At 50.3% G+C, this 22,091-nt stretch overlaps 1 protein-coding gene across 2 annotated transcripts in view; it reads left to right on the top strand.

Moving 5' to 3' along the window:
- GOLGA3 (golgin A3) overlaps positions 1-22,091 on the top strand; it is a 46,546-nt gene that overhangs the window by 17,515 nt on the left and 6,940 nt on the right. For both annotated transcript variants that reach the window (XM_023739287.1, XM_023739286.1), the window contains exons 8-22: positions 2,275-2,477; positions 4,306-4,443; positions 5,671-5,832; positions 6,228-6,596; positions 9,345-9,422; positions 10,349-10,612; positions 11,144-11,238; positions 12,255-12,474; positions 14,203-14,346; positions 15,177-15,374; positions 16,125-16,241; positions 18,661-18,800; positions 19,738-19,870; positions 20,080-20,202; positions 21,010-21,174. In XM_023739287.1, coding sequence (XP_023595055.1) covers positions 2,275-2,477; positions 4,306-4,443; positions 5,671-5,832; positions 6,228-6,596; positions 9,345-9,422; positions 10,349-10,612; positions 11,144-11,238; positions 12,255-12,474; positions 14,203-14,346; positions 15,177-15,374; positions 16,125-16,241; positions 18,661-18,800; positions 19,738-19,870; positions 20,080-20,202; positions 21,010-21,174 — 2,549 coding nt within the window. The remainder of the gene's footprint in view (positions 1-2,274; positions 2,478-4,305; positions 4,444-5,670; positions 5,833-6,227; positions 6,597-9,344; positions 9,423-10,348; positions 10,613-11,143; positions 11,239-12,254; positions 12,475-14,202; positions 14,347-15,176; positions 15,375-16,124; positions 16,242-18,660; positions 18,801-19,737; positions 19,871-20,079; positions 20,203-21,009; positions 21,175-22,091) is intronic.

The raw sequence follows: 22,091 nt of genomic DNA, 5'->3' as shown, positions 1-22,091 counted from the left end.
CAGAAAGGGCCACATAAACCAGAGACTTCATCCGCCTGAGACCAGAAGAACTAGATGGTGCTCCAGCTACGACCAGTGACCGCCCTTACAGGGAATACAACAGAGAGTCCCTGATGGATCAAGAGAAAGAAGGGGTGCAGAACTCAAATTCTAGTAAAAAGACCAGACTGAATGGTCTGAGACTGGAGGAACCCCAGAAAGCATGGCTCTCGGACTCTCTTGTTACCCCAGAACTAAAACAATTCCCAGGGGCAACTCTTTGGACAAAGATTTGACTGGACTGTGGGATATAAAATGATACTCGTGAAGAGTGTGCTTCTGAGCTCATATTGATACATGAGACTAAATGGGCAGCTTCTGTCTGGAGGTGAAATGAGAAGGCAGAGAGGGTCAGGAGCTGGTTGAATGAACACGGGAAATCGTGTGGAAAAGAGGAATGTGCTGTCACAGTATAGGGAGAGCAATTAGGGTAACATAACTATGTATGTGTAAATTTTTGTTTGAGAGACTAACCTGAAATGTAAACTTTCACTTAAACTACAATAAAAATAAAAAATAAAAAAGAGTTCTACAGTTGCAAGTGACTGAAAACGCAGCCCAAGTTGGCCTAAACAGAGAGGATGGTTGCACGAGGCAGGGAAACCCTATGAAGCCTGGGGAGGTGCAGCGACGAGCTCTCCCTCTGCCTTCAAGTCTGACCACATTGAGCCAGAGACCAAAGAGTCCCAGATAAAAGCTAGAATGCTTTAGCCAGCATGCTCGTGACTCCAGGTCAGGTGGCAGACGACTTTCAGGGCCACTGTGAGGTGTGACTTCCTGAGGGCAGTCCCTCACCGCATGTGTCTCCTTAGCCCAGGCAGGTCTCTGCCCACAGGAGGTCAGGAGTTGGGGAAATCAGTTCTCTCTGAGAGCTTGACCCACAGCTCTGGAGATAACTGTGCATCTCAGTCCCGTGTCTGCACTGTGGTCCACCCCACGGCCTCTCTGGGCGTCACCCGTGTCTGCAACGGCCGTCTGCCCCGCAGCCTCTCGGCCTCTCTGGTGGTAGCTCGAATAGTTGCAGGCTCGGCCATGTTGTAGCAGAGAGAATATTCCAGCTCCAGGCACTCCTTCTCACAGCACGCTGTCCACAGGCGGAGGGGGGCTCTCCCCGTCTCAGAAATGTGCCTCAGGAGGAGGAAGCTTTTTCTCATGTGAGCCCAGCATATCCTCCCTATCCTGTGGCCTCTGATCAGGCCGCGTGGCCTCAACTGACCTGCTACCAAAGCTGGGGGCATCCCAGGAGAGGTGCATTGGGCCAGGGAGACGGAAGACCCAGGCCCTGGGGAGGTAACTTCGGCCCGGCTTGAAACCCTTCACCGTGAGGCTGCGCAGACAAGGCTCGTCACAGAGTCAGGGCACGGCACAGAAAGGGGGGCTGATCGACAAAGTGCACGTGGCTGTGAGCCTGCCCACGAGGCCTGTGAACAGCTTTTAGATGTGAGGACAGGAAAGAAAAAAGTGACAAAAAAGGAACTAACTGAGAAGCAAAATTTCAGACTATTTTAATAGCTATTAATGTTTTAGTCTGAGCATTTATGATGTCCATCACTTACCTAAAATCGCAAAGTCCGTGCAGTCCAGACATTGGAAGAGTCTGACAGTGGGCGGCCTGGCCTCGTGCAGACCTGCCTGGACTCACTGTAGCCACACACGGGGTTTTGGCGTCGTGCGAAGCTCACGCTTAGGTTCCGATGTGCCGGTGGAGGGACGTGTGGGGTGGGGAGTGGCCCTCTTGTTGCCCTTGTGAATCTCCGCCCAGGCTCTGAGGCTCTGCCTGGAAGTTCCAGATCAGGGCCTGGGCACCGGTGGGCCTTCTCACACTGTCCTCTTTGCCATTTTTGTTTCTCTTTTGTCTTTATTCTAAATTCTTGGAAAATGTCTTTAGAATGGTAAATGTTTTCTTACCAGCTGGGTGCAGTTCTGACTCAAGTGCCTTTGGCAGGTTTTGTTCGTGCTCTGGTTTGGGCTGTCTGTGACCCCCCGTTTCTTCCCTCCCTGCCCCCCGTCAGTGAGAGTCAGCGCACGTGCAGACCAGGGGTGGCCCAGAGTCACAGCGCACATGCCTTCGCCAGCATTGCTGGTGGCCGATGGACATCTTCGAGCTGGCAAGGACGGGAAGGGTGACATCCGCATCTTCTCACGCATACACGTCTCGTCCTCTGCGCAGACGGGCTCGTGTAGCCGTTCACGTGGCGTGCGTCTGAGCCGGAGCCGCCTGTGTTTTGCTTTCAGTGCGCGACCTGAGGCAGCAGATGGGCGCCCTGCAGAGCCAGCTACAGCAGGTGCAGGCGGAGCGCACGACGCTGACCGGCAAGCTGAGGGCGTCACAGGCCGAGATCGCGTCCCTGCAGAGCGTCCGCCAGTGGTACCAGCGGCAGCTCGCGCTGGCCCAGGAGGCCCGGGTCAGACTGCAGGGCGAGATGGCCCACATCCAGGTGCGGACTGCTGTGGCCGGGGCCAACACTGTGGTGGCACGGGGGGCTGGCCTGGTCAGCCCACTACTGTCTCAGTGGAGAACGGGGTTGGTTCCCTAAATTAGAAAGATGTGTTTCTAGATTTCACTGGAAAATTAAAAAGCAAAGTCTGCGCACCACTCATCTAGCCACACCCCCAAGACCTCTTGGGTCTCAGCTTCTGCTGAGCGTTCCTAGTGTCTAAACTCCCCTTTTTGGCACGTCCCGCTGACCCTGGCCCTGGGTTGTAACTCTTCTCCTTCTGAGGGGAGTGCGTCTGTCATTTGGCCTCGGCTCCCGCAGTCCACTTCCCCCTGGGCTCAGTGTGCCCTCTTCGCCAGCCCCTGCTCTAGACACACAGGGCTCTCCCCGTGTGAAGTTTTGTGTCTGAGTCCTGTAGCAGACAGTCTGCCTTCCTCTGTTGTCACTTTGTTGGTTGTGTGCAGGCCCATCCCACATTATCTTCATTCTCACTACGGGAGAGGAGACTGTCCGGGTCCTCAGGAAAGTGTCCCACTGGACACGTGTGGACTGGGAACTCTTGGGAGCATCGAGGCCGCGTGATCGGGCCACCTTGGTCTCTTACCAACAGGCGTTGGAGACGCTCAGGAGGAGAGGCAGCTGCTGACAGGAACTCCGTCTCAGGTGTCAGCGCTCTGAACGTCAGAGCGCTTCTGAGAAAGTCGGCAGGGCTGTGGTCAGCTTAGTCTCCTTCTCCGTTTAGCAGTGGGTTTTGCTGTCTCCTTGTCTTGTTTTTTTTCTCTGGGAAAAATACTGTAGATTCATTTGAAACTTTATTTCCCAAACTGAGAGATAATTTTACTCTCACGATTACAAATGTACAAAGTAGCCATGTTCATATATTTACTATAGAACATATTTTTTACGCCGAAAGACCATATAGAAAACACTTGTTGTACTTAAAACACACCTGGAATAAAGTGCGATACAAGTGAGTGCACTTTGGAAGTGAGTGCGTTTATCTGGCATGAAATAGTTTAAAGAGTTAAACCAGGTCTGCAGATTCTGGTGTTCGTCACAAACGTGATTTGGAAGACAGAAATAGAGGAAGGGTCAAAGTCAGTAGCAGTCTGGGAACTTCAGCTGCTGTTTAAAAATTCCTTTGGACCCAAGGTTCAGTACTTAATAGCTAGGCTTTTTAATGCATTTTCTGAACCTGAGTGTCTCCCTCTTTCCCAGCAACGAAGGAGTGGTCTGTAGAAGGCAGGAGAGTGCAGGGATCATGGTGTTTTCACTCCCCTAGGCCCTTGCATCTGGGCGTCTTGGAGGTCTGGGAACCAGAGTTGGACTCAGTAGTGGTGATAGAAGACCCAGCCTGCCCTCGGTTTTGTTTCGTACCTTGCTTCTCTTTATTGACCATTTGCTTCTCGTGGGGCCGGCGTGTCGGCTGCTGCTGCTCTTTCTCCTCCAGACGATCTCGTGTGTGCAGGCTCACCTATGGCGTGTGGGTCACAGCCCTGCTGGGCAGGCATGGCTCATGTGGTGACTACTTCAGCCACACTGCCCCGTCCGGTCAGGCCCTCACCTGTAGGGCTCTGAGATGTGCCTCCGTAGGAAACGTGCAGTTGTTGCCACAGCTGCACAGTCTTGGGGTGCTGACCACCCTGACGCCAGGCGGCTGGACCTTCATGGTGGCGGGAGTGAGGCCCCCATGGGGGCTGGGAGGGGTCGCAGGCAGCGGCTGTCCTGTGCTGGTGCCAGTGCCCCTTGCACTGGTGGCCCAGGACAAGCCGGTTTCCACATATCTTTACATCTGGTGACTTTTCACTTGCGGGCTTTTTCTTTGAAGGTTGGACAGATGACTCAGGCAGGCCTCCTGGAGCACCTGAAACTGGAGAACGTGTCCTTATCCCACCAGCTGACAGAGACGCAGCACAGGTCCATCAAGGAGAAGGAGCGCATTGCCATCCAGCTGCAGAGCATCGAGGTGAGGACGCCTAGCTGGGTTTGGGCCGTGCCGTTAAAATGTAGAAAGTACGTGAATCCCTGTATGTATACATAACCATGACCTGTATATTGCATATATGCACTTAAATACCGTTTTTGAACACCCGAGCTCCTCTGGTAGGCCCACTCCTCATGCTCACTGTGAGCGCATCCCATCTGGGAGCAGATCATCACTGAACTGTTGGTGGTGTCGGGAGTGCTGCTTCTCATCCGCCTTGGTGAGGAGCCAGGGCTGCATGTGTCTGCTCACAGCACCTGCTGTGCCCTTCGTCAGTGCCCGGGTCCCTCCTGTGCAGACCTGGGCTCTTGCTGGTGCTCCTAGAGCGTAATATTCTGTGTCCTGCAGTCAGTGGCGGTGCCACCAAAGGGCACAGAGCTCAGCCATGGGGCCACATGCTGGCTGTTACCTCCAGCTCTGTGACGTCGCCCCCCCGTCTGCAATGTGGCATCAGCTGGGGTGAGGCAAGATGCTTGGCGGGAGCCGTGCTAGCCCGTAGGGCGTGTCAGTGAGTGCGCTGTCCTTGCGTTCGTTTAGTCCCGTGCTCTGCTGCACAGAACTCTGAATATCTGAAGAGCTCTTTGGATCCCCAGCATCCCCCCTTCTCTGATAAGTTGAAGGATGAGCTCATTTCTGACGTGGGTGTTCTTGAGGCCTGACTGCAGCCCCATGAACTGGGCATGGCCAACTGGTCCTGGCTGGTCAGGCCTGGCGGTGCCTCCTCCCCTCCCCCGAGCTCGTAGACCTGTCATATCACCCAGTGACCGTGTGGTGCTGTCGCTCGGGCCTTTCCTTACACAGTGGTGCGGGCACAAGTCCTCCTTGTGAGTGGTACAGGGATGCACAGCCCCACCTGCTCCCAGGTGCGATCCTGGTAGCAACATCACTTTCTTTCCTTGGATTGGTCAGCACCTAAAATGTTTGAGAGGCTGCACATGGCCCCAGGACACACCCTGGGCAACCCTGTTTCGTTGGGGGTAGATTTGTTTCATTTTGCATTGAACAGTCACAGGTTTCACTATAGGAAACACAGAACAGTACCTTCAGTGTCATCTCTCTGTTGCTCTCTGTCCAGCCAGGCCCGGGGTCAGCAGTCGGGAATCGGGGATGGAGGAGCAGGCCGAGCTGACTGGGAGAGGGGCCTCTGGCTGGCTGCTGTTGGCACACAGGCAATCTGCTTTTTAAAAATACTTCGCTTTCTGGGCCCAGGCTGACATGTTGGACCAGGAAGCTGCCTTTGTTCAGATTCAAGAAGCCAAGACAATGGTGGAAGAAGACCTCCAGCGGAAGCTGGAGGAGTTTGAGGGCGAGAAGGAGCAGCTACAGAAGATGGCAGATTCTGCAGCATGCTTGGAGCAGAAGCTGGAGCAGGTAAATTCGACTGATTCCATTTTGAACAAGCCTTCCCTGTGTGGGCACTGAGAACTGCTTTTAAAAGTTTACAGGGCCGCACACAGGGGACCTGCACAGCTAGTCTTCTCATGTTTGGCCACACAGAGGTCTGGGCTGGATGGCTCTTGGAACCCTTTTAATGGTTATCAATCACTCTGCTGCCCCTGCAAACCTGGCCATCCGTACACTCTGTAACTGCAGGATACTTGTTTCTGTTAGTGTTTTTCTACACTGGAATTTTGCATTAAAAAAAAGACTTCCTCCAAGGTGTCCATCAATTTTACTTGAAACCTGAATAAGGGAGAAATACAAGTTCCCCAAGCAGGTGGTATTTTCACTCAGGAGCAGCCACGTTGAGTGGTTTTTTTTTCCAGGTAAAGCTGACTTTGAACCAGCGAGACCAGCAGCTGGAGGCGCTGCAGGAGGAGCACCTGGGACTGATGAGGCAGCTCACCGCAACCCAGGAAGCACTGCAGGCCCGGGAGCAGAGCTTTGGGGACCTGCAGACGCACCATGAGGAACTGCAAGCCCGGCTGGAGGAGCTGCAGGGTGAGGCGTCCGCCAGGGATGACACCATCCGCTTCCTGCAAAACGAGAAGATCGTCCTGGAGGTGGCTCTGCAGGCGGCCAGGAGTGGCAAGGAGGAATTTGACAGGGGAGCAAAGCGCCTGGAAGAGGGAGCCGAGGAGACATCGGAGGTTCTCGAGCAGTTGAGACAAGAGTTGGCTGTGAAGTCCAGTCAGGTAATGCTGTCTGCTGCCACCTTGTTAGGAGTCAGAGCTGCACTGAGTGGATGCAGGTGTGTGGTCCTCAGTGCACGACACCTGGAAGGGTCTTCAGGGCGCGGCTCCAGGTCCAGGTTGAGGGGTATCTTTGGGACACGGTTCCGGGTCCAGGTCAGGGGTGTCTTTGGGGTGTGGCTCTAGGTCCAGGTCAGGGGTATGTTTGGGGCATGGCTCCGGGTCCAGGTAGGGGGTGCCTTTCAGGTGCAGCTGTGGGTCCAGGTAGGGGAGTCTTTGGGGTGCGGCTCTGGGTCCAGGGGGGAGGTGTCTCTGGGGCGCGGCTCCGGCTCCAGGTGGGGGGGGTCTTTTGAGGTAAGGCTCTGGGTCGAGGTGGGGGCGTCCTCTCCTAGACGTGCCAGAGACTCCAGCCGGCACTCTCGGGGAGAAGCTGAGTACTGTTTGAGGATTTTGAAAGAAATCTACCAGGAAACACAAGTTTCTATGCACAGGTGACTCAGAGTTCAGGTTTAGGAGAAGCAACATATTCCTCATGTTACCTGAACCTCTGTGAGCTTTGGCTTTTCAGTGTGCCTTACTGCACATGGCACCCCTGAGACCCAACACAACGGAGCATCAGAACAGTCTCACCGCCGCGCAGCCGTGCATGAGCTGGTGAGAGGAGGACGGGCCGCACAGAGGGACCTGGCACGTGGCTCGGCAGGCGGTCATGGCTGGGAATGTTCTGTGCTAATGGCATGACGTGGTTTTGATGTAGGCAGACGTGTTGAAAAATACAGATAGAGTGAAAAAGCAAAAGAGTGATGCGGAAGGAAGTCGAATTAGTATCAGGCAGTAATTGTGTCTTCCAATTCCATCCTGTCAGCATCAAGGACAAGAGGAAATCCATATATTTTCCTTGGGGAAAGTAAGATAAAAGGAGGCTGCCTTTCTTGTCAGGCATTGACCTGAACTGAATTATTTTCTGGGAGAGAGGTACTAGGCAAATCATAGCTAATAAAGCATGTTTATACACAGTGGGAAAAAAAAACCACACCAAAATCGTTGCCATCGAGTCGATTCCCACTCATAGCAACCCTATAGGAGAGAGTAAAATTGCCCCATAGGGTTTCTAAGGAACAGTTGGTGGATTCAAACTGCTGACCTTTTGATTAGCAGCCGAGCTCTTAACCACTGCGCCAGTGGGAGGTGATTTAGAGGAGCTGAGAGTTCTCATGAGGAGTCTGATTTTCATTTTATGACTGTTAGCTCAGTGAGAGAGATCCACTGAGACTTGGGAAGCCCTGAAGTGAGGCTGGGTGGTGATAGGCGTTACTTAGTATGTCTGAATCTGACCCATGTTGCTCTCCACAAAGTTACTGGTGGGTGCCCCTGTGCAGAGATTGTTACCTTGAAAGCAGAGTGGAGGGGGTGGTGGCAGCGTTCCAGTCCCTGGGGGCATCTCTTCAACCCCAATACTCCAGTTTCCCTGGGGGTGTCTCTCCAGCTCCAGTGTTTGCTTTCTTGACTCAGGGGCACCCAAAGAGCTGGCCCACAGCCCTCAGCCTGCCCGAGCCATCGGCCCTGCCCGCATTAGTCCACATCCTTATGCCTCCTTAAGATGCTCGTGGCTTCTCCTGTGCAGTTCTGAGCCGCCTATCCGTGTGTGGGGCTGCCATAGGCCAGGTGGCCCTGGAACGGCCGGAGGGGCATGAGGCACACAGAATAGACCAGTTCTCGGTCCCCCCAGGCTGTCAAGAAGGATGCCCTTGACTCCACTCTCCGCGTGGTAGGAAAACTGGCTAATTCCTGGTCGGATCCCAGTGTGATAACTGGATTTGTGTGGAGTACTCTGGCCTTCGAGGACGAATCATGTGGGCATAGAAAACCTGGGGCCTAAATCATCTTGTTCTCGCTTCCAGTGACGATGACCACACACACTCATAAATGAAACGTTTTCTTGTGAACATTGTTTCATTTGAGCTTCAGACAGCCCCAGGTGAATATGGGGGGCACCATTATACCACATGTGTGCTTTTTGGAGTTTCCCGAAGCTTTCCATGTCAGGGCTGGGAGACCTCTCGGGTTGGGTTATCTATCACCCGGCTTTTTAAGAGCATTTTTAATAATCTAGAGTAGCGTTTCACAAATTCCACGTGCTCCTGCCCCAGGGTCCTATAAATGCAGTTTTGATTTTGCAGGTCTGGGGCAGAGCTGAGACTACATCTCCAACTGCCCCCAGGTGGTGTGGATGGCTGGTCTCTGACCAGACTGTGAGCTACAAAGATATAGGACAGGGATGGCCAACTGCAGCCAAGGGCCCAGACTGACCCCTGCTTTTGTAAATAGTTTTATTGGAACACAGGTGGACTCATTCATGACAGAATGGCTGTGGCTGTGTTTGCACTACAAGGGCAGGTGTGAGATGCTGCCACAGGCCGTGTGTCTGCAAAGCTTACTGTCTGGCCATTTATCCGGAAGGGTTTGCTGACCCCAGATCTGGAGCTTCCTCTTCCCTCACGTTTTCCTCTCTTCCCCTGTCCCCTTCCTCTGACCTCCCTTCCCTTCATCTTCGTCTTAATTCTTTTTAAGTGGCAAGGAATGAGAGGCAGGCAGTCTTTCCTGCTGCAGTGACTCTTAGAAACCATGGCTCCATCCGAGTGAGGGATTGTCTCCACACAGTGACTGCTATGCTCTTAGGAAGTGTTTCTGGGCACCATGCCCTTCCAGAATCATTTAGAGTACTGCACTATGCAAACATGTCCCCCGCAGGTGGAGCACTTGCAACAGGAGACAGCCACTCTGAAGAGGCAGACGCAGAAAGTAAAAGAACAGTTTCTTCAACAAAAGGTAAAAACATCGTTGGTGGGTTTCTTCGTGTCAAACACGTATGAGAAAAAGTATTTTATGGTGTACTTGCTCCAGTAGAACAAAACTGAGCAAGAAAAATGTAACCTTTAGAACCTTCTGAATTATTTTGAAGGCAGTTCACTGACTCTAAGATGTGCGCCCCTCAGCCCCATTTCACTGTCTGTAAAGTTGGGAGCATCTTCCCAGCAGGTAGATTGAGGGTGGCTGTCACTGCCTGCACCGGTGGGGCCTGGCGTGGGCATCCCAAGGGGGCCGTTGCTCGGAGGGATGTGTGCACTGTTGTTACTCCACGTGGAATTTGCTGCTTAAAATGTCTCTGAAAAACTTACCCATGATTTTGCATGGAGACAAGCTGTCGTATTCTCAGGAAGGCCTAGGACGTAGATGTGACAGTGAAGCAAATACCCACTGTGGGGAAATGACTGCAGTTCCAGTTCTCTTGCAAAGCTTGCACAGCATCAGTTGAGGCCTTAAGAGATCTGAGAAAGAGCAATACCCCAGAGTAGTTGAAGCAGTCTTTCTTTCATACTGAGATTTAAGCAGTAGGGTTACCCCAGAACCCAGGCAACTGAAGGCAGAAGAAATTGCCACATTCCTTGGAGTAGACGCAGTGTTTCAAAGCGACCAGGGGCTGGTGCGACTGCCTGCCGCTTCACACCAGACCCTGGTTAGGGCGTGGTGGTGTCGCTGACAGACAGCACTCGTGGCACACGCTGTGCGGGCGTGTCTCGTTGGTACGGTCTTATATTTGATGAAATATGGTAAGATCCTTTAGCTCAAGGTTAAGGCCTTTTTCAGTAAGCAGTGCAATTGGTTTATCAGAGTGTTTGGTTCCCATCCTTGGTCCCCGAGAGCACCCACCCCCCGTGCCCTGCACTGGCTGTAACTGTTGCCTTTGACGGCAGGTAATGGTGGAAGCCTACCGCCGGGACGCCACCTCCAAAGATCAGCTCATCAGTGAGCTGAAGGCCACCAAGAAGAGGCTGGACTTGGAGCTGAGGGAGCTGAGGCAAGAGCTGATCAAACTCCAGGGAGAAAAGAAGTTGGTGGGGGCGGAGCACTCGCGGCTGCAAAGGGAGGTGTCCCAGGTGCACCGGCAGATGGCAGATCTGGAGGGGCACCTGCAGTCAGTGCAGAAGGAGCGTGACGACATGGAGACGCAGCTGCAGGTCAGGAGTGGCCCATGAAGGCCTATCGTGCGGTCTTGTGAGGACTCACGGGGTGGGGGGGCAATTGAGGTCAGCCGATGACTATGGACTGAGGAGTGTGGGCCGCTGGTGACCTTGATGAGGGCAGGTTAGTGGAGCCACGGGGTCAGTGAGAGGGTGAACGTTTGGTTTGAGGAGCCCAGTCTCTAAGGGGTGGGGTGCGTTTGTGTGTAACGTCTACGGTGATGAGAAGACAAATCCACTCAGATGTCCAGCATCTTGCTTGCATCTGAGCTGGCTCTGGAAGACTTGTTTATGAGCTGCTTAGACACCTTGAGGAAGGAGGCCAGAAAAGGCACGGAGCAGGGGGACAGGGTGGGATGGAGCTGCCAGTGCAGGGCTCTGCGCATGCGGCTGTGAGGTGGGCTCAGAATGTGTGGCCTTGGCATGATCATTACAGAGGGCAGATGCCTCTGTGTTGCTCCCGCAAAGTCCGACCATCGAGGGTGCCTTTGACACTTCTCACACTGGTCTCCTCCCTTCTCTCTGAAGTCTCTGCAGTTTGATAAAGAGCAGATGATCGTTCTTACAGAGGCCAACGAGGTGTTGAAGAAACAAATAGAGGAGCTGCAGCAAGAAGCCAAGACGTGAGTCTGTGCGTGAGTGGGCAGGAGTGGTGCTGTGTTACCAGTGAGTCGCGCCCTCCTAGGTGTGTCTGCACGAGGGGCACACACAGGAGACTGTGGACAAGACCGTGCCCCCACTGCCCGCCCTGGGGAGCACACGGATAAAATAATTGATACTGTCATCATGGTGCCTGAAAACTCTGCTGAGAAGCAGTAATGAGTGTGGCCTAGGAGGTTAGATTCTAAATTTAAATATAGAAGATAGATTCCATCATGATTTGGTGGTTGCTTGCTCTACAAGATAATCCCAAAGTTCATCACTTAATTTGCTAGAGTGTCTTTTTAGCCAAAGCTCCTCTTGTTTTATCTTCATTTGCACACTTGCAGCCCATCTCTCCCTCACCTCCCTCCCAGCTCCCTGACCAGTCCGTGTGGTATTTGTCCTTGGTTACCCCTTTTGTGCATACAGGGTGAACATACACCACCCCCCCCAGCACGCACAGGCACACACACGTGCATGCACAGACATGTAGGCATGCATGCTTTTGGTGGGCTTCCTTACCCACATGGCGTCCCCCCACTGCGCTGCTTTTACCAGCCAGTGTTTCCTGAATGGGCCTGACTTCTCTGGCTTACTGCTGATATCCAGTAAGAATATTGGAAAGATTTTTTTGTGGTAGGAGAGGAGCTGTTTCTCAGTCTTCACAGATCCCGGTAAGATATCCTGTAAGGGGGGGCAAGGTGTGAGGGTTACGGGAGTGGCTAAAGTGGACCTTGACCGCGCGGCCAAGGCTGTGATGTCACAACACCCTGTGCAGTGTCCACTCCTCACCTGGGTGTCCCTGAGGGGAGCCGGTTCGAGGGGGCTAAGTAGCTCATGCAGGCCCCTCGGCTGAAGAGGGACAGAGCCAGGGTCTGAGGAAGGGGCGATAGGGTGGGCATGGGTAACCCCTAACAAACACTTTACCATGGCTTGTGAGAGCGAACGGGGGTGTGGCTTGCAGTAAAGGTCTGTTCCTCTTGTGGGTTGCTCTTAGGGCCATCACGGAGCAGAAGCAGAGGATGAAGCGTCTGGGCTCGGACCTGACCAGTGCCCAGAAGGAGATGAGGACCAAGCACAGGGCCTATGAGAATGCCGTGGGCATCCTCAGCCGCCGCCTGCAGGAGGCCCTTGCCGCCAAGGAGTCTGCAGAGGCCCAGCTGGGCGAGCTGCAGGCCCAGGGCGCCGATGCTGGAGGCAGCAGCCTCGCCTTACATGTAGGTGCCCATGTGGATTTTACTGGTCTTCTTTGACTTTTACTAGTAGGTGTAAAACTCTCCTAGCTAACTGAATTTGCGCTTCACTTATTACTCTGCACTTGGAATCGTTGCATTTATATCTTAGTAAACTGTATGTCCTTTTAAATTAATGGCTTGTCTCTGCCTCCTGTCCATTTAAGAATTTAGGAGTAGGAAGAGACTACATATCAGAGCATGATGTTTTCTTGTCAAATTAATACTCCTCCCCCAGTTACTTTATAGAATTTTGGGGGAGGGGTTAGAATTGATTCCATTGCCTATTTCCTTTGTACACCCTCTCCCCACTTATCAACATTATTAGGTTCCAAAAACCAGGTTGTTATGCAAAATTGGTGTTATGTGAAAATGGAAGATGACCACATCAGTTCACAAAATGGAGGATGACTACATCATTACATAACTGCCAAATTACACCGTTACGTAACTGCTAAACTACTGAAAATCATGGCCCAGCCAAGTTAACACATAATCTTAAGCATCAAAGCCAGTGTTACTCTCGCCTCACACCTTGGCGTTTTCTACTGTCAGATGTATGTCATTAATGTACAAAAATAGTTGGATAGTAGATTTTTTACTGTTGTCATAAATGAAAATGTCAGATAACGAGATAATTGATAAGTGAGGAGAAGATGTACTTTAAGGAATGTCTGACTTTTCATTCCTTGGAGTAGACGGTAATGGTAATAGGGTATAAGATGCTACATAGACTCGGTCATCCCCTTGCCACAGGCCTCTTAACCAGTAACTGTAGCAGCTGAGTAAGAGAATAGGCTTGAGAACCTGAAGTTGTGGGTTCCACTTACAGTGTCACTACTTGTCAGATGATAGCCTTTAAAAATTGCAGTTACTCAAACATTGTGATCAGCAGTAAAATGAGGCTGAAATGAGGTAGACAATAGGACATACCTCATTAGGATGGTTAAATGAGGTGGTACGTGTCAGGTGCTTAGAACAGTGCCTGCTACCATCAGTGGTAGCTGAGGGGTGTGTGTGTGTGTGGTATATGTGTGGTGAGTGGTGTGTGTATGTTTGTGTGTATGGTGAGTGTGGTGGTGGTAAGTGTGTTTGTGTGTGTGGTGAGTGTGTGGTGTGTGTGTTCATGTGTGTATGTGGTGTGTGTATGAGTGGTGAATGTGTGTATGTGGTGGTGTGTGTGGTGAGTGTGGTGGTGTGTGTGACAGTGTGCTGTGTGTGGTGAGTGCTGTTGTGTGTGGTGAATGTGTGGTTGTGTGTGGTGAGTGTGGTTTATGAGTCTGTTGTGTGTGGTGAGTGTGTTGTGTGTGTGGTGAGTGTGTTGTGTGTGTGTGAGAGTGTGGTGGTGTTTGTGTGTGTGGTGTTTGTTATAGTACTCCAGGTGCTGCTTACTTGCCACAAGTGGTAACGTTTATCTTTTATCCGCATGTCAAAATTTTTCTATATTTTCGAAGCGATTAACTAAAAAAGTTATTTGTTCTGATGTTCTTTTGTGCGTCATTAACGTGTGCATGCTATGGTTAGTTTAAGTCTTTTAAGGAAAAGAGAAGTATCAGAATGTGTTCAGATAACTGCTAACACATTACACACCAGCTTGCGTGTGGTCACAGAGTCACACCGGGGGTGTGAGGAGGGCGAGTGGGCCACCGTGGCTGCCTGTCGTGTGGCGTAGTGAAATCCATGACCAGTTATAGCTTCACATCTTGCGGTTAGGAGAGAATCCGGACCCTGGAGGTGGAGCTGCAGACCGTCAGCCACAGTAAGATGATGCTGGAGAAGGAGCTACAGGAGATCATTTCACTGACCAGCCAAGAGTTGGAGGAGTACCGGGAGAAAGTGCTGGAACTCGAGGATGAGGTAACTACCTTTGTCGTTAGGAGCAGTGAGTGGACAAGGCTGTTTAGGGTCAAGAACCCTACGGAAATGAGGACCCTGGTGCAGAGAGAAGGGGACTTGGAGGAGCAGAACTGTGTTGATGTGCTCAGTACTACAACGATGTATCTGGTACACCTTCTGACCGTACCTTTCTTGTATTTGCTTGCTTCTCCAGCACAACGGTAGTTGTCATTCGTAATGGTAGCCCTTCTCTCAGTTAGAGTGCTTTGGTTGCAAATAACCAGAAACTCAACTCAGACTGGCTTAAGATATTAACTGACGCGTCTGGGTGGCAGGGATGCAGCAGCTCAGCGACATCACTAAGGACTCTCCCCAACGGCCCAGCCCTCCTCCCTCCTCTGCTCTTTGTATGTCTGCTCCATCCTAAGCTCAGCTTCTCCACCAGGGCAGCTCCAGGGCACGAGCTTCTTTTCTCACATCCAGCAGGGAGTGGAGGGCATCCCTGCCCAGGCCCGAGTGCATTCTGAGGAGATTGGCTGAGGTTCCATGCCCACTTAGGACCAGTCACTGGTCAGGGGGGTACTGAGGGGCTGGCTTTGGCCCCATGCCCAGTCCATGGAAGTACTTCTCTAGAAGCTCACAGTCCCCAAGAGAAACCAGGGCCATTGGCCATAGGGGAGGAGGGGAGCACTGACAGAGGAAGCTGCAGTCTGGAGTCCTTACGGGTCAAAGGGCAAAGTCACGCTGCTGCAGGTGGTTTGTGGGCCCCTCAAGAACCGCTAAACTGTTGGCATGTGTGATAACTCTGTAACTGGAGCACATCTTCTCACGGTTCCTCTGATTTGTTTCAGCTTCAAGAATCCAGAGGCTTTCAGAGGAAGATCAAGCGCCTGGAGGAGTCAAATAAGAAGTTGGCTCTTGAATTAGAGCATGAGAGAGGGAAGCTCACGGGCCTCGGACAGTCCAATGCAGCCCTGCGGGAGCACAACAGCGTCTTAGAGACAGCCTTAGCCAAGAGGGAGGCAGATCTGGTCCAGCTGAACCTGCAGGTATTCAAACTCATTTACCCAAAACAGCCAGGGTTGCTTTGGACCAAGCAGTGTTCCCAGTGTCTCACCTGTATTATCTGTATTAATCTCATAACCGCCTGCAAGCAAGACATGTCCATTCCATTTGTAGACAAGGCAGTGGAGGCTCAGAGACCCCCAAGCTGGTGAGGGCAGCGCTGGGCTCTGACTAACCTGGGGCGTCTGATGAACGTGTGGAGTGATTATATGAAGTGTATCATTTCCCCTTGTATGGTGGACTCGGGTTAGTGCACGGGGGTATTTCCACTTGAAGGCAGTCACACTGTATGTAAGGGGCCCTTTCCTGGAGACCACCTGGGATTCACAGCCAGGGTCCGGGTGGCAGGGTTTGCAGCCTCTGTGCTGAGGAGCAGGCTGGGCCTTCTGGGGAAGCTGAGCAGCAGACCCGAGAACAGGGAAGGCTAGCAAAGGGCAGCCAAGGCCACCTGGAGCCCCCACCCTTGAGTTCCATGAGTAGAGTGTTGAAAAAACATTTCCCCATAGTCCCGGGGCCTCACATTTCTGCTTTTGCATCAGTGTTCTCCAGAAATGGGGGTTTTCTCTACTTCCCAGGGCCTCACTCTCGTGGGTGACACCTCGTACTGTGTGTGGTGCCCCTAGGGTTTGGCTCTTCACGTGGCACTGATTGCAGCACGCACGTGCTCCCAGGGCTGAGTAGGTTTCTGAAATTCCGAGCCCTTCTTTGTTCATCACTTCTGCAATGCAATCTAGGTGCAGGCAGTTCTGCAGCGCAAAGAGGAGGAGGATCGCCAGATGAAGCAGCTTGTCCAGGCCTTACAAACCGCATTAGAGAAAGAGAAGGTGAAAGTGGACAACCTCAAGGAACAGGTGTGTGGCGGCTTCTTCCTAGTTTTAGACTGAAACCTAACGGAGCCTTTTTGGAATACAATTCTTCAATCTCTGTAAAAACACTATGAGTTCCCTGGGACACATCAGTTTCCCTTCCAGGAATTTACTGGAAAGGAAAGAATCTTAATGGTGTTCAGAGGACAGAGATGTTTGTCACAGCATTGTTGGTAGCTGTGAAATCCGGACACATGGCTCCACACATGTGCTGCTGGGGAAGGGTGTCCCCATGTGCAGTGTAAGGTCAGTACAGCAAAGTGCAGCCGTGTGCTGTGTCAGAAAGCAAACAAGAAAGCTGGTGGCGTACCTTTTGCACTTGCCACTCTGTGTGGACACCCTTCATGGCTGGCTCCTTCTCATGATTCCTGTGTCGGCTCACTCAGCAGACATGTCTTCTTGGCAGAGAGGCCATCCCCAGATCTAAAGTAAACCTCAACCCTGTGTGCACACACCGTCACAGTACCTTGTCTGTTGTTTCTTCGTATCTTTGTCCTCCATTAAGATACGAGCTTCATGAGGACAAACACTGAGTCTCCTGTCTGCCCTTATGTCCCAGTGCCCACCTCCATGCCCGGCACGTAGTGGACAGTCAACACGTTTGCACTGCGTGAGTGGGTGCACGTGTGTAGGTGTGAGTGTGTGTGTGTCTAGATGCTTGTGTATCCATAGAAAATATCTAAAAATATCTAGAAGGATGAACATGAATTACTAGCTGTGATTGTCTCTGGAGAAAGGTGGGAAGGGAGGCATTACTTTCCCTTTACACTTACTCTATGTTTGAATTCTTTACAAGTTTTAATTACTCTCACAATTTAAAAATTTCAACTCAGAGGAAAGCTTCTTTAGTTCTTATGACCTAGATTTTATTACATTCTTCAGAATTTTCTCTATGATAATATAACAGACATTAAAAAAAATTATTCTCACCTGAAAAAAAGTATAACTAGGAAAATTGTGACTAAAAGTGCTTGGAAAAAATGATGTATATTTGACTTTGAGTTCCTTCTTTTTTTTAGGCAGTAATTGTGGGTGATGCTTAATCATTTCTCTAAAATGCATTTAGTATTATTGTCCTGATTGTAAAAATAGTACAAGCTAGTAGGAAGTTCCAAAAAGCATAAAGATTAGAGTACAGATAACCTCAAATCTCTGTGACAGCCACCGTTAATACTTGGGCAAAATTCTTCCAAACATCGTTCATCGGATTTTTTATTTTTTTTTTACTGATTCGTAAGAATTCTCTGTATATTGTCTGTCATATATTTTTTTCCAAATTTGTCATCAGTTGTGGTCTTTTTTTAATCCAAAATCTGTTTATTGGGATGGTTTCCCACTTGTCCTGATTCAGGGTGCGTTCAGTGCTGCTGCTGTCTGAAGGGCACCCTTCGGAAGCCCTGCTTTTCCTCCTGCGGGCCAGCAGTGGACAGTGTAACTGCATGGCCACGCTTTGTGCATGGCTGGAGACCATGGTGGTTCTGTAGCATCCTGGCACTTCACACCCATGAAGTAGGAATTAGGGTTGTATACCAGATGCTGCTTCGTGTGTTTCTGCTCTTCCCGCTCTGGGGAAGGACGAAGAGGATCCTTCAAAATGTGTGCAGAGTCAGGTTCTCGTGGGGGGGTCATCACCAGCAGACTGTCAATAGTTTTTGTGATGATTCTTTCTTTTTCTTCCTCCTTTTCAGTCAAGTGTAATTCCTAGGAAAGATCTTCCTACCTCATTATAAAAACTGTCATGTTTTCTTCTAGTACAAAGGTTTTTTGTTTGTTTTTCATTGAAATGTGCCTGCTGCCACCTTAGTTGTAAAACTTGTTTTTAAATAAAGTGCTTGTTAGTGCAGTTAGACAGGCAAACTAAATTATTGGAAAGGAAAAGAGAAGATGTTGTTATATTCTAAGAATTTGCTTGTCTTGGAAAATCCTTGAGAAATCTATTGATAAACTATGAAAATCAGTAAAAGTTCAGGAAGGAGGCTATTACATCATAAATGGCCAATAGTAGCTTCCTTACGGTTAGTATGATAGAAAAGTCGATTCCTGTTACAACAGCAGTCAAAAGACATGAAGTATGAATAAATTGAACAAGAAAGATACAGATGTACCCAAAGAAGACTATAAAAACTATTTAGACAAAGAGAATCCTGAATAGATTTGTTCATTCAGTACATACTAATGCTTACTGTGCCCCAGGCACTGTGTTAGGTCCTTAAATCCTTTGTGAGGAGCTTCGTAAACTTTGGAAGAAAAAACACGCAAGAATAGCTAAAACATTTTTGAAAAAGATTTAATGGGGGTCAGGAGGGGGATGGTGCTTGGCGCATTGTAAAGCTACAAACGGCCCCTCGGGGGCTCTCTGTTGCTGTTTCCTGTACAGATCCTAATCTTGTCTTCTCCTCTCTAGGTTGCTGCAGCCAAGGCTGACGCGGGGCACAACCGCCGCCACTTTAAGGCTGCGACCTTAGAGCTGAGCGAGGTGAAGAAGGAGCTGCAGGCCAAGGAACAGCTGGTGCAGAAGCTGCAGGCAGAGGCCGATGGCCTGCAGTGAGTGCCGGGCCCAGGCAGAGGCGGGCTCACCGCGCAGCACACAGGGGCCGTGGCCAAGTCTCGTAGCCTTAACACGTGCTCTTCCCAGACACGTCGGGTGGGCAGGCATGCGAGTGTCCTCACTGGGCTCTTCCCTGGTCTACAGTCCCACACATTGAAGGCACCTGTGTTTTGGCACGTTGCCAAGTGCTGCGGAAGCAAATCCAAGAAGTATCTGATTCCAGTCTTCAGAAGTTCACAGTTTAACTTTTGAGACTTGAGCTCCATCACTGGTCTGTTTACTGTTTCCCATCCCCTGCCAGCAGGCCCTTCACTGGGACCTGTCACAGGAACAGCCACAATGTGAGCACACCTGCGTGGGCCTTGAGGCCCCCTGGAGACTCCAGTGAGTGCCACGCCCAGTCAGCATGAGTCCTCACTGGTGACTGATGTCAGAAGCATGGTGGGACGCAGGGCCAGGGCAGGTGTTGATTGTCCAGGCAGGTGGCAAAGGAGCACTGAGGCACATTGGTCCCGGGTCACTATCCCTCCATAGAAGTCTCATTGGGCTCTGGAGCCAAATCCTGGCCACCACTTACAGTGTGGTCTTGGAGGAGTTACTTACCTCCATAATCTGTAAAAAGGGTTAATGAAGCATCCGTCTTGTAGAGGGGCCCATGAAGGTTAGTTGAGATCTTGCATTTGTAAAACACCTAGACAGCCCTTCGCATGGCATAGTCCATAGTAAGTAGGTTCTTATTAGAATGAGTCTTGCCCAGCACGGGTAAGATTCAGCTGACAAGATCTGTTGTTGTTGTTAGGTACCGTCGAGTTGGTTCTGACTCGTAGCAACCCTATGTACAACAGAACGAAACACTGCCCGGTCCTGCGCCATGCTCACAATCGTTGTTAAGATCTAGCACTGTGTATTCATTCCTACTTCTTTGTTACACAGGCTTCGGGAGGGGAAGCATTCTGAGGAAGTGGCGCAGTTCCAGGAGGAGTTGGCAGAGGCCCGGGCGCGGCTGCAGCTCCTGCAGAAGCAGCTGGACGAGCAGCTGAGCAGACAGCCCACAGGGGACCAAGAGGTGACCCACCGGCTGCCACATGGCTCTGCCAGTTGACATGTTTAATTATTTCATTCTGTGGTTGCTTGGGAAGGAATATTTACTTGTCTCTAAGTGTGGTATTGAAAGATACTTTTGTCACCGTAAGCAGAGATAACACTTATAGAAATTATTTAGTGCAGGAAAGCCACTTTAAAATGCTTTTAGTCATGTGACTTTTCCCCCTTTAGATGGAAAATCTCAAATGGGAGGTGGATCAGAAAGAGAGAGAAATCCAGTCCTTGAAGCAACAGCTGGACTCAACGGAACAGCAGAGTAAAAGAGAAGTGGAAGGAATACAGCAGTTATTGCAGGTATGGTGTGCGAGGGATCTGGGCAGAGTGCAGACAGTCAGCATTTCACAAGTTAGTTGCTCGTAAGAAGTGAGTCACTAGTTACTGAGTGCTTAACGGGCTCTCATTTCATTCTCCACTCCAACTATTCTGAAGCTTTTAATCTGCATCTCAGCAGGTTTGCAGTCACTTGGTCTGGGTCACACAGCTGGAAGGAGGTAGAGCTGGGACTAGAGCCCTGTGGGGCTCCTAACCCTGGCCTGAACCATGTAAAATGTACGAGAAACAAGACTGCACTTAGCCCTGAAGGGAGAAAGTACATGTGCAGGTCTCTCCAGTTTGTATAAAGGTCTCTGAAGAGCTTTACGTAGAACGTCGCTGCCTGAGAGGATGGGGAGCACGTCTCCTTCTAACATTCCTTACTTGTAAATGAATGGCTGGGGTAGCAATTAGAACTGATGTATATTGTTTCTTAGAAATGCTTTGGATGATTCTAATAGCTGACCTTGGGATTTGAACAGGTGATTTGGGGGTTCATTGTAGAACTTAGACTTGGGAGTATTGTTGGTTCCTTGGCAGAAGCTCTGAAATTTGGGTAAGAATGTCAAGGAACTGGACGTGCCTAGATATTCCACAATATAGACTCCTGGAGAGGAAATCGTGTCGAGATAGGAAACACCACGTTTGTCATGTGAAGCTCAGCGTTACACTTTTAGTTTTACAGGATGATTTCTGACTTACAATCTCAGACCTTAGCAGTGTGTGTAAAATCTTTTAGCTTTTGACTTTCTTCTGTAGCTGAAAAGTCTGTGACTTCGCTTTGTTTAGAATATCAAATCTGAGCTGGAGATGGTGCGGGAAGATCTGTCCATGACCCAGAAAGATAAATTTATGCTTCAAGCGAAAGTGTCAGAACTGAAGAATAACATGAAGACCCTGCTTCAGCAAAACCAGCAGCTGAAGCTGGACCTGAAACGCAGCTCAGCCAAGAAGGTGGGTGGACACCAGGCCTCTTCAGGTGAACTCACGCACACTGTGGCTCTGTTCAGACGTAAGGTCGGCAGGTTCTCTAGTCAACCAGACATAAACAGGTTTATTTAACCAACATTCACTAAGCAACTATTGTGTGCCAGGCGTGATAAGTGATCATGGACTCTTTTGCTTGGACAACAGGCCAGATAATTTTATTGGTGCCTTTTCCAACAGAATATTTGCCTCTTTTCATGAATTCAAATACCATTTTGTTGTAATGTGCTTTATAAACTAAGTGAGAGAATGGTTTGTGATAGAACAATCCTTGCTTGTGGTAACAAGCACCTGCTGGCTTACTTGTGAGCACAGTGGGGACACAGCAGCTGCTAGAAGGGCCTGGGGGCCCGAGACCCCGAAGCTGCGGTCACAAGTCTAGTCAGAGTGTCTGAGCACCTGGCATTTTTTCTGTGTTCATCTATCTACATAAGTACGTTCCAGAATGCAGGTGCAGAGGAGTTTCTCAGAAGCAGAGGTTTATTTAGCATCAGCTGCCTATCTGTGGAAAAAGTTCTAATTCCTAGAAAGGGGAGTCTGATGAATTGGAAATTTTACCTAATGTCTTAGAAAACTCAAAAGTCAAGGCCTAAAGGTCTCATGGAAAACTTCCTGTGAGAGTTTCGTTTAGGAGTTAGCTCCATCCTCTTGAGGACCCAGGACTCTGTCCAAGCAGAGAGGTTGCACATGATTCCCTTGTTAATATTTTTGACCAATCACAGAGAACCCACTTCTCAGAGGAGCATCCAATCCAAACATAAAAACCCGTTGCTGGTGCTTTGTTATGTGTGTTGGAAATGCAGTAATTGATTCACTCACTGACATCTCCTAACTAACTGTTGATGAACGATGAGCAGTATGTTGGAAATGCAGTAATTGATTCA

The sequence above is a fragment of the Trichechus manatus genome, unplaced genomic scaffold (genome assembly GCF_000243295.1).
Source record: "Trichechus manatus latirostris isolate Lorelei unplaced genomic scaffold, TriManLat1.0 scaffold00131, whole genome shotgun sequence".
NCBI lineage: Eukaryota > Metazoa > Chordata > Mammalia > Sirenia > Trichechidae > Trichechus > Trichechus manatus.
Note: the sequence above shows the minus strand (reverse complement) of the source record. Positions and strands in the feature narration are given on the sequence as shown.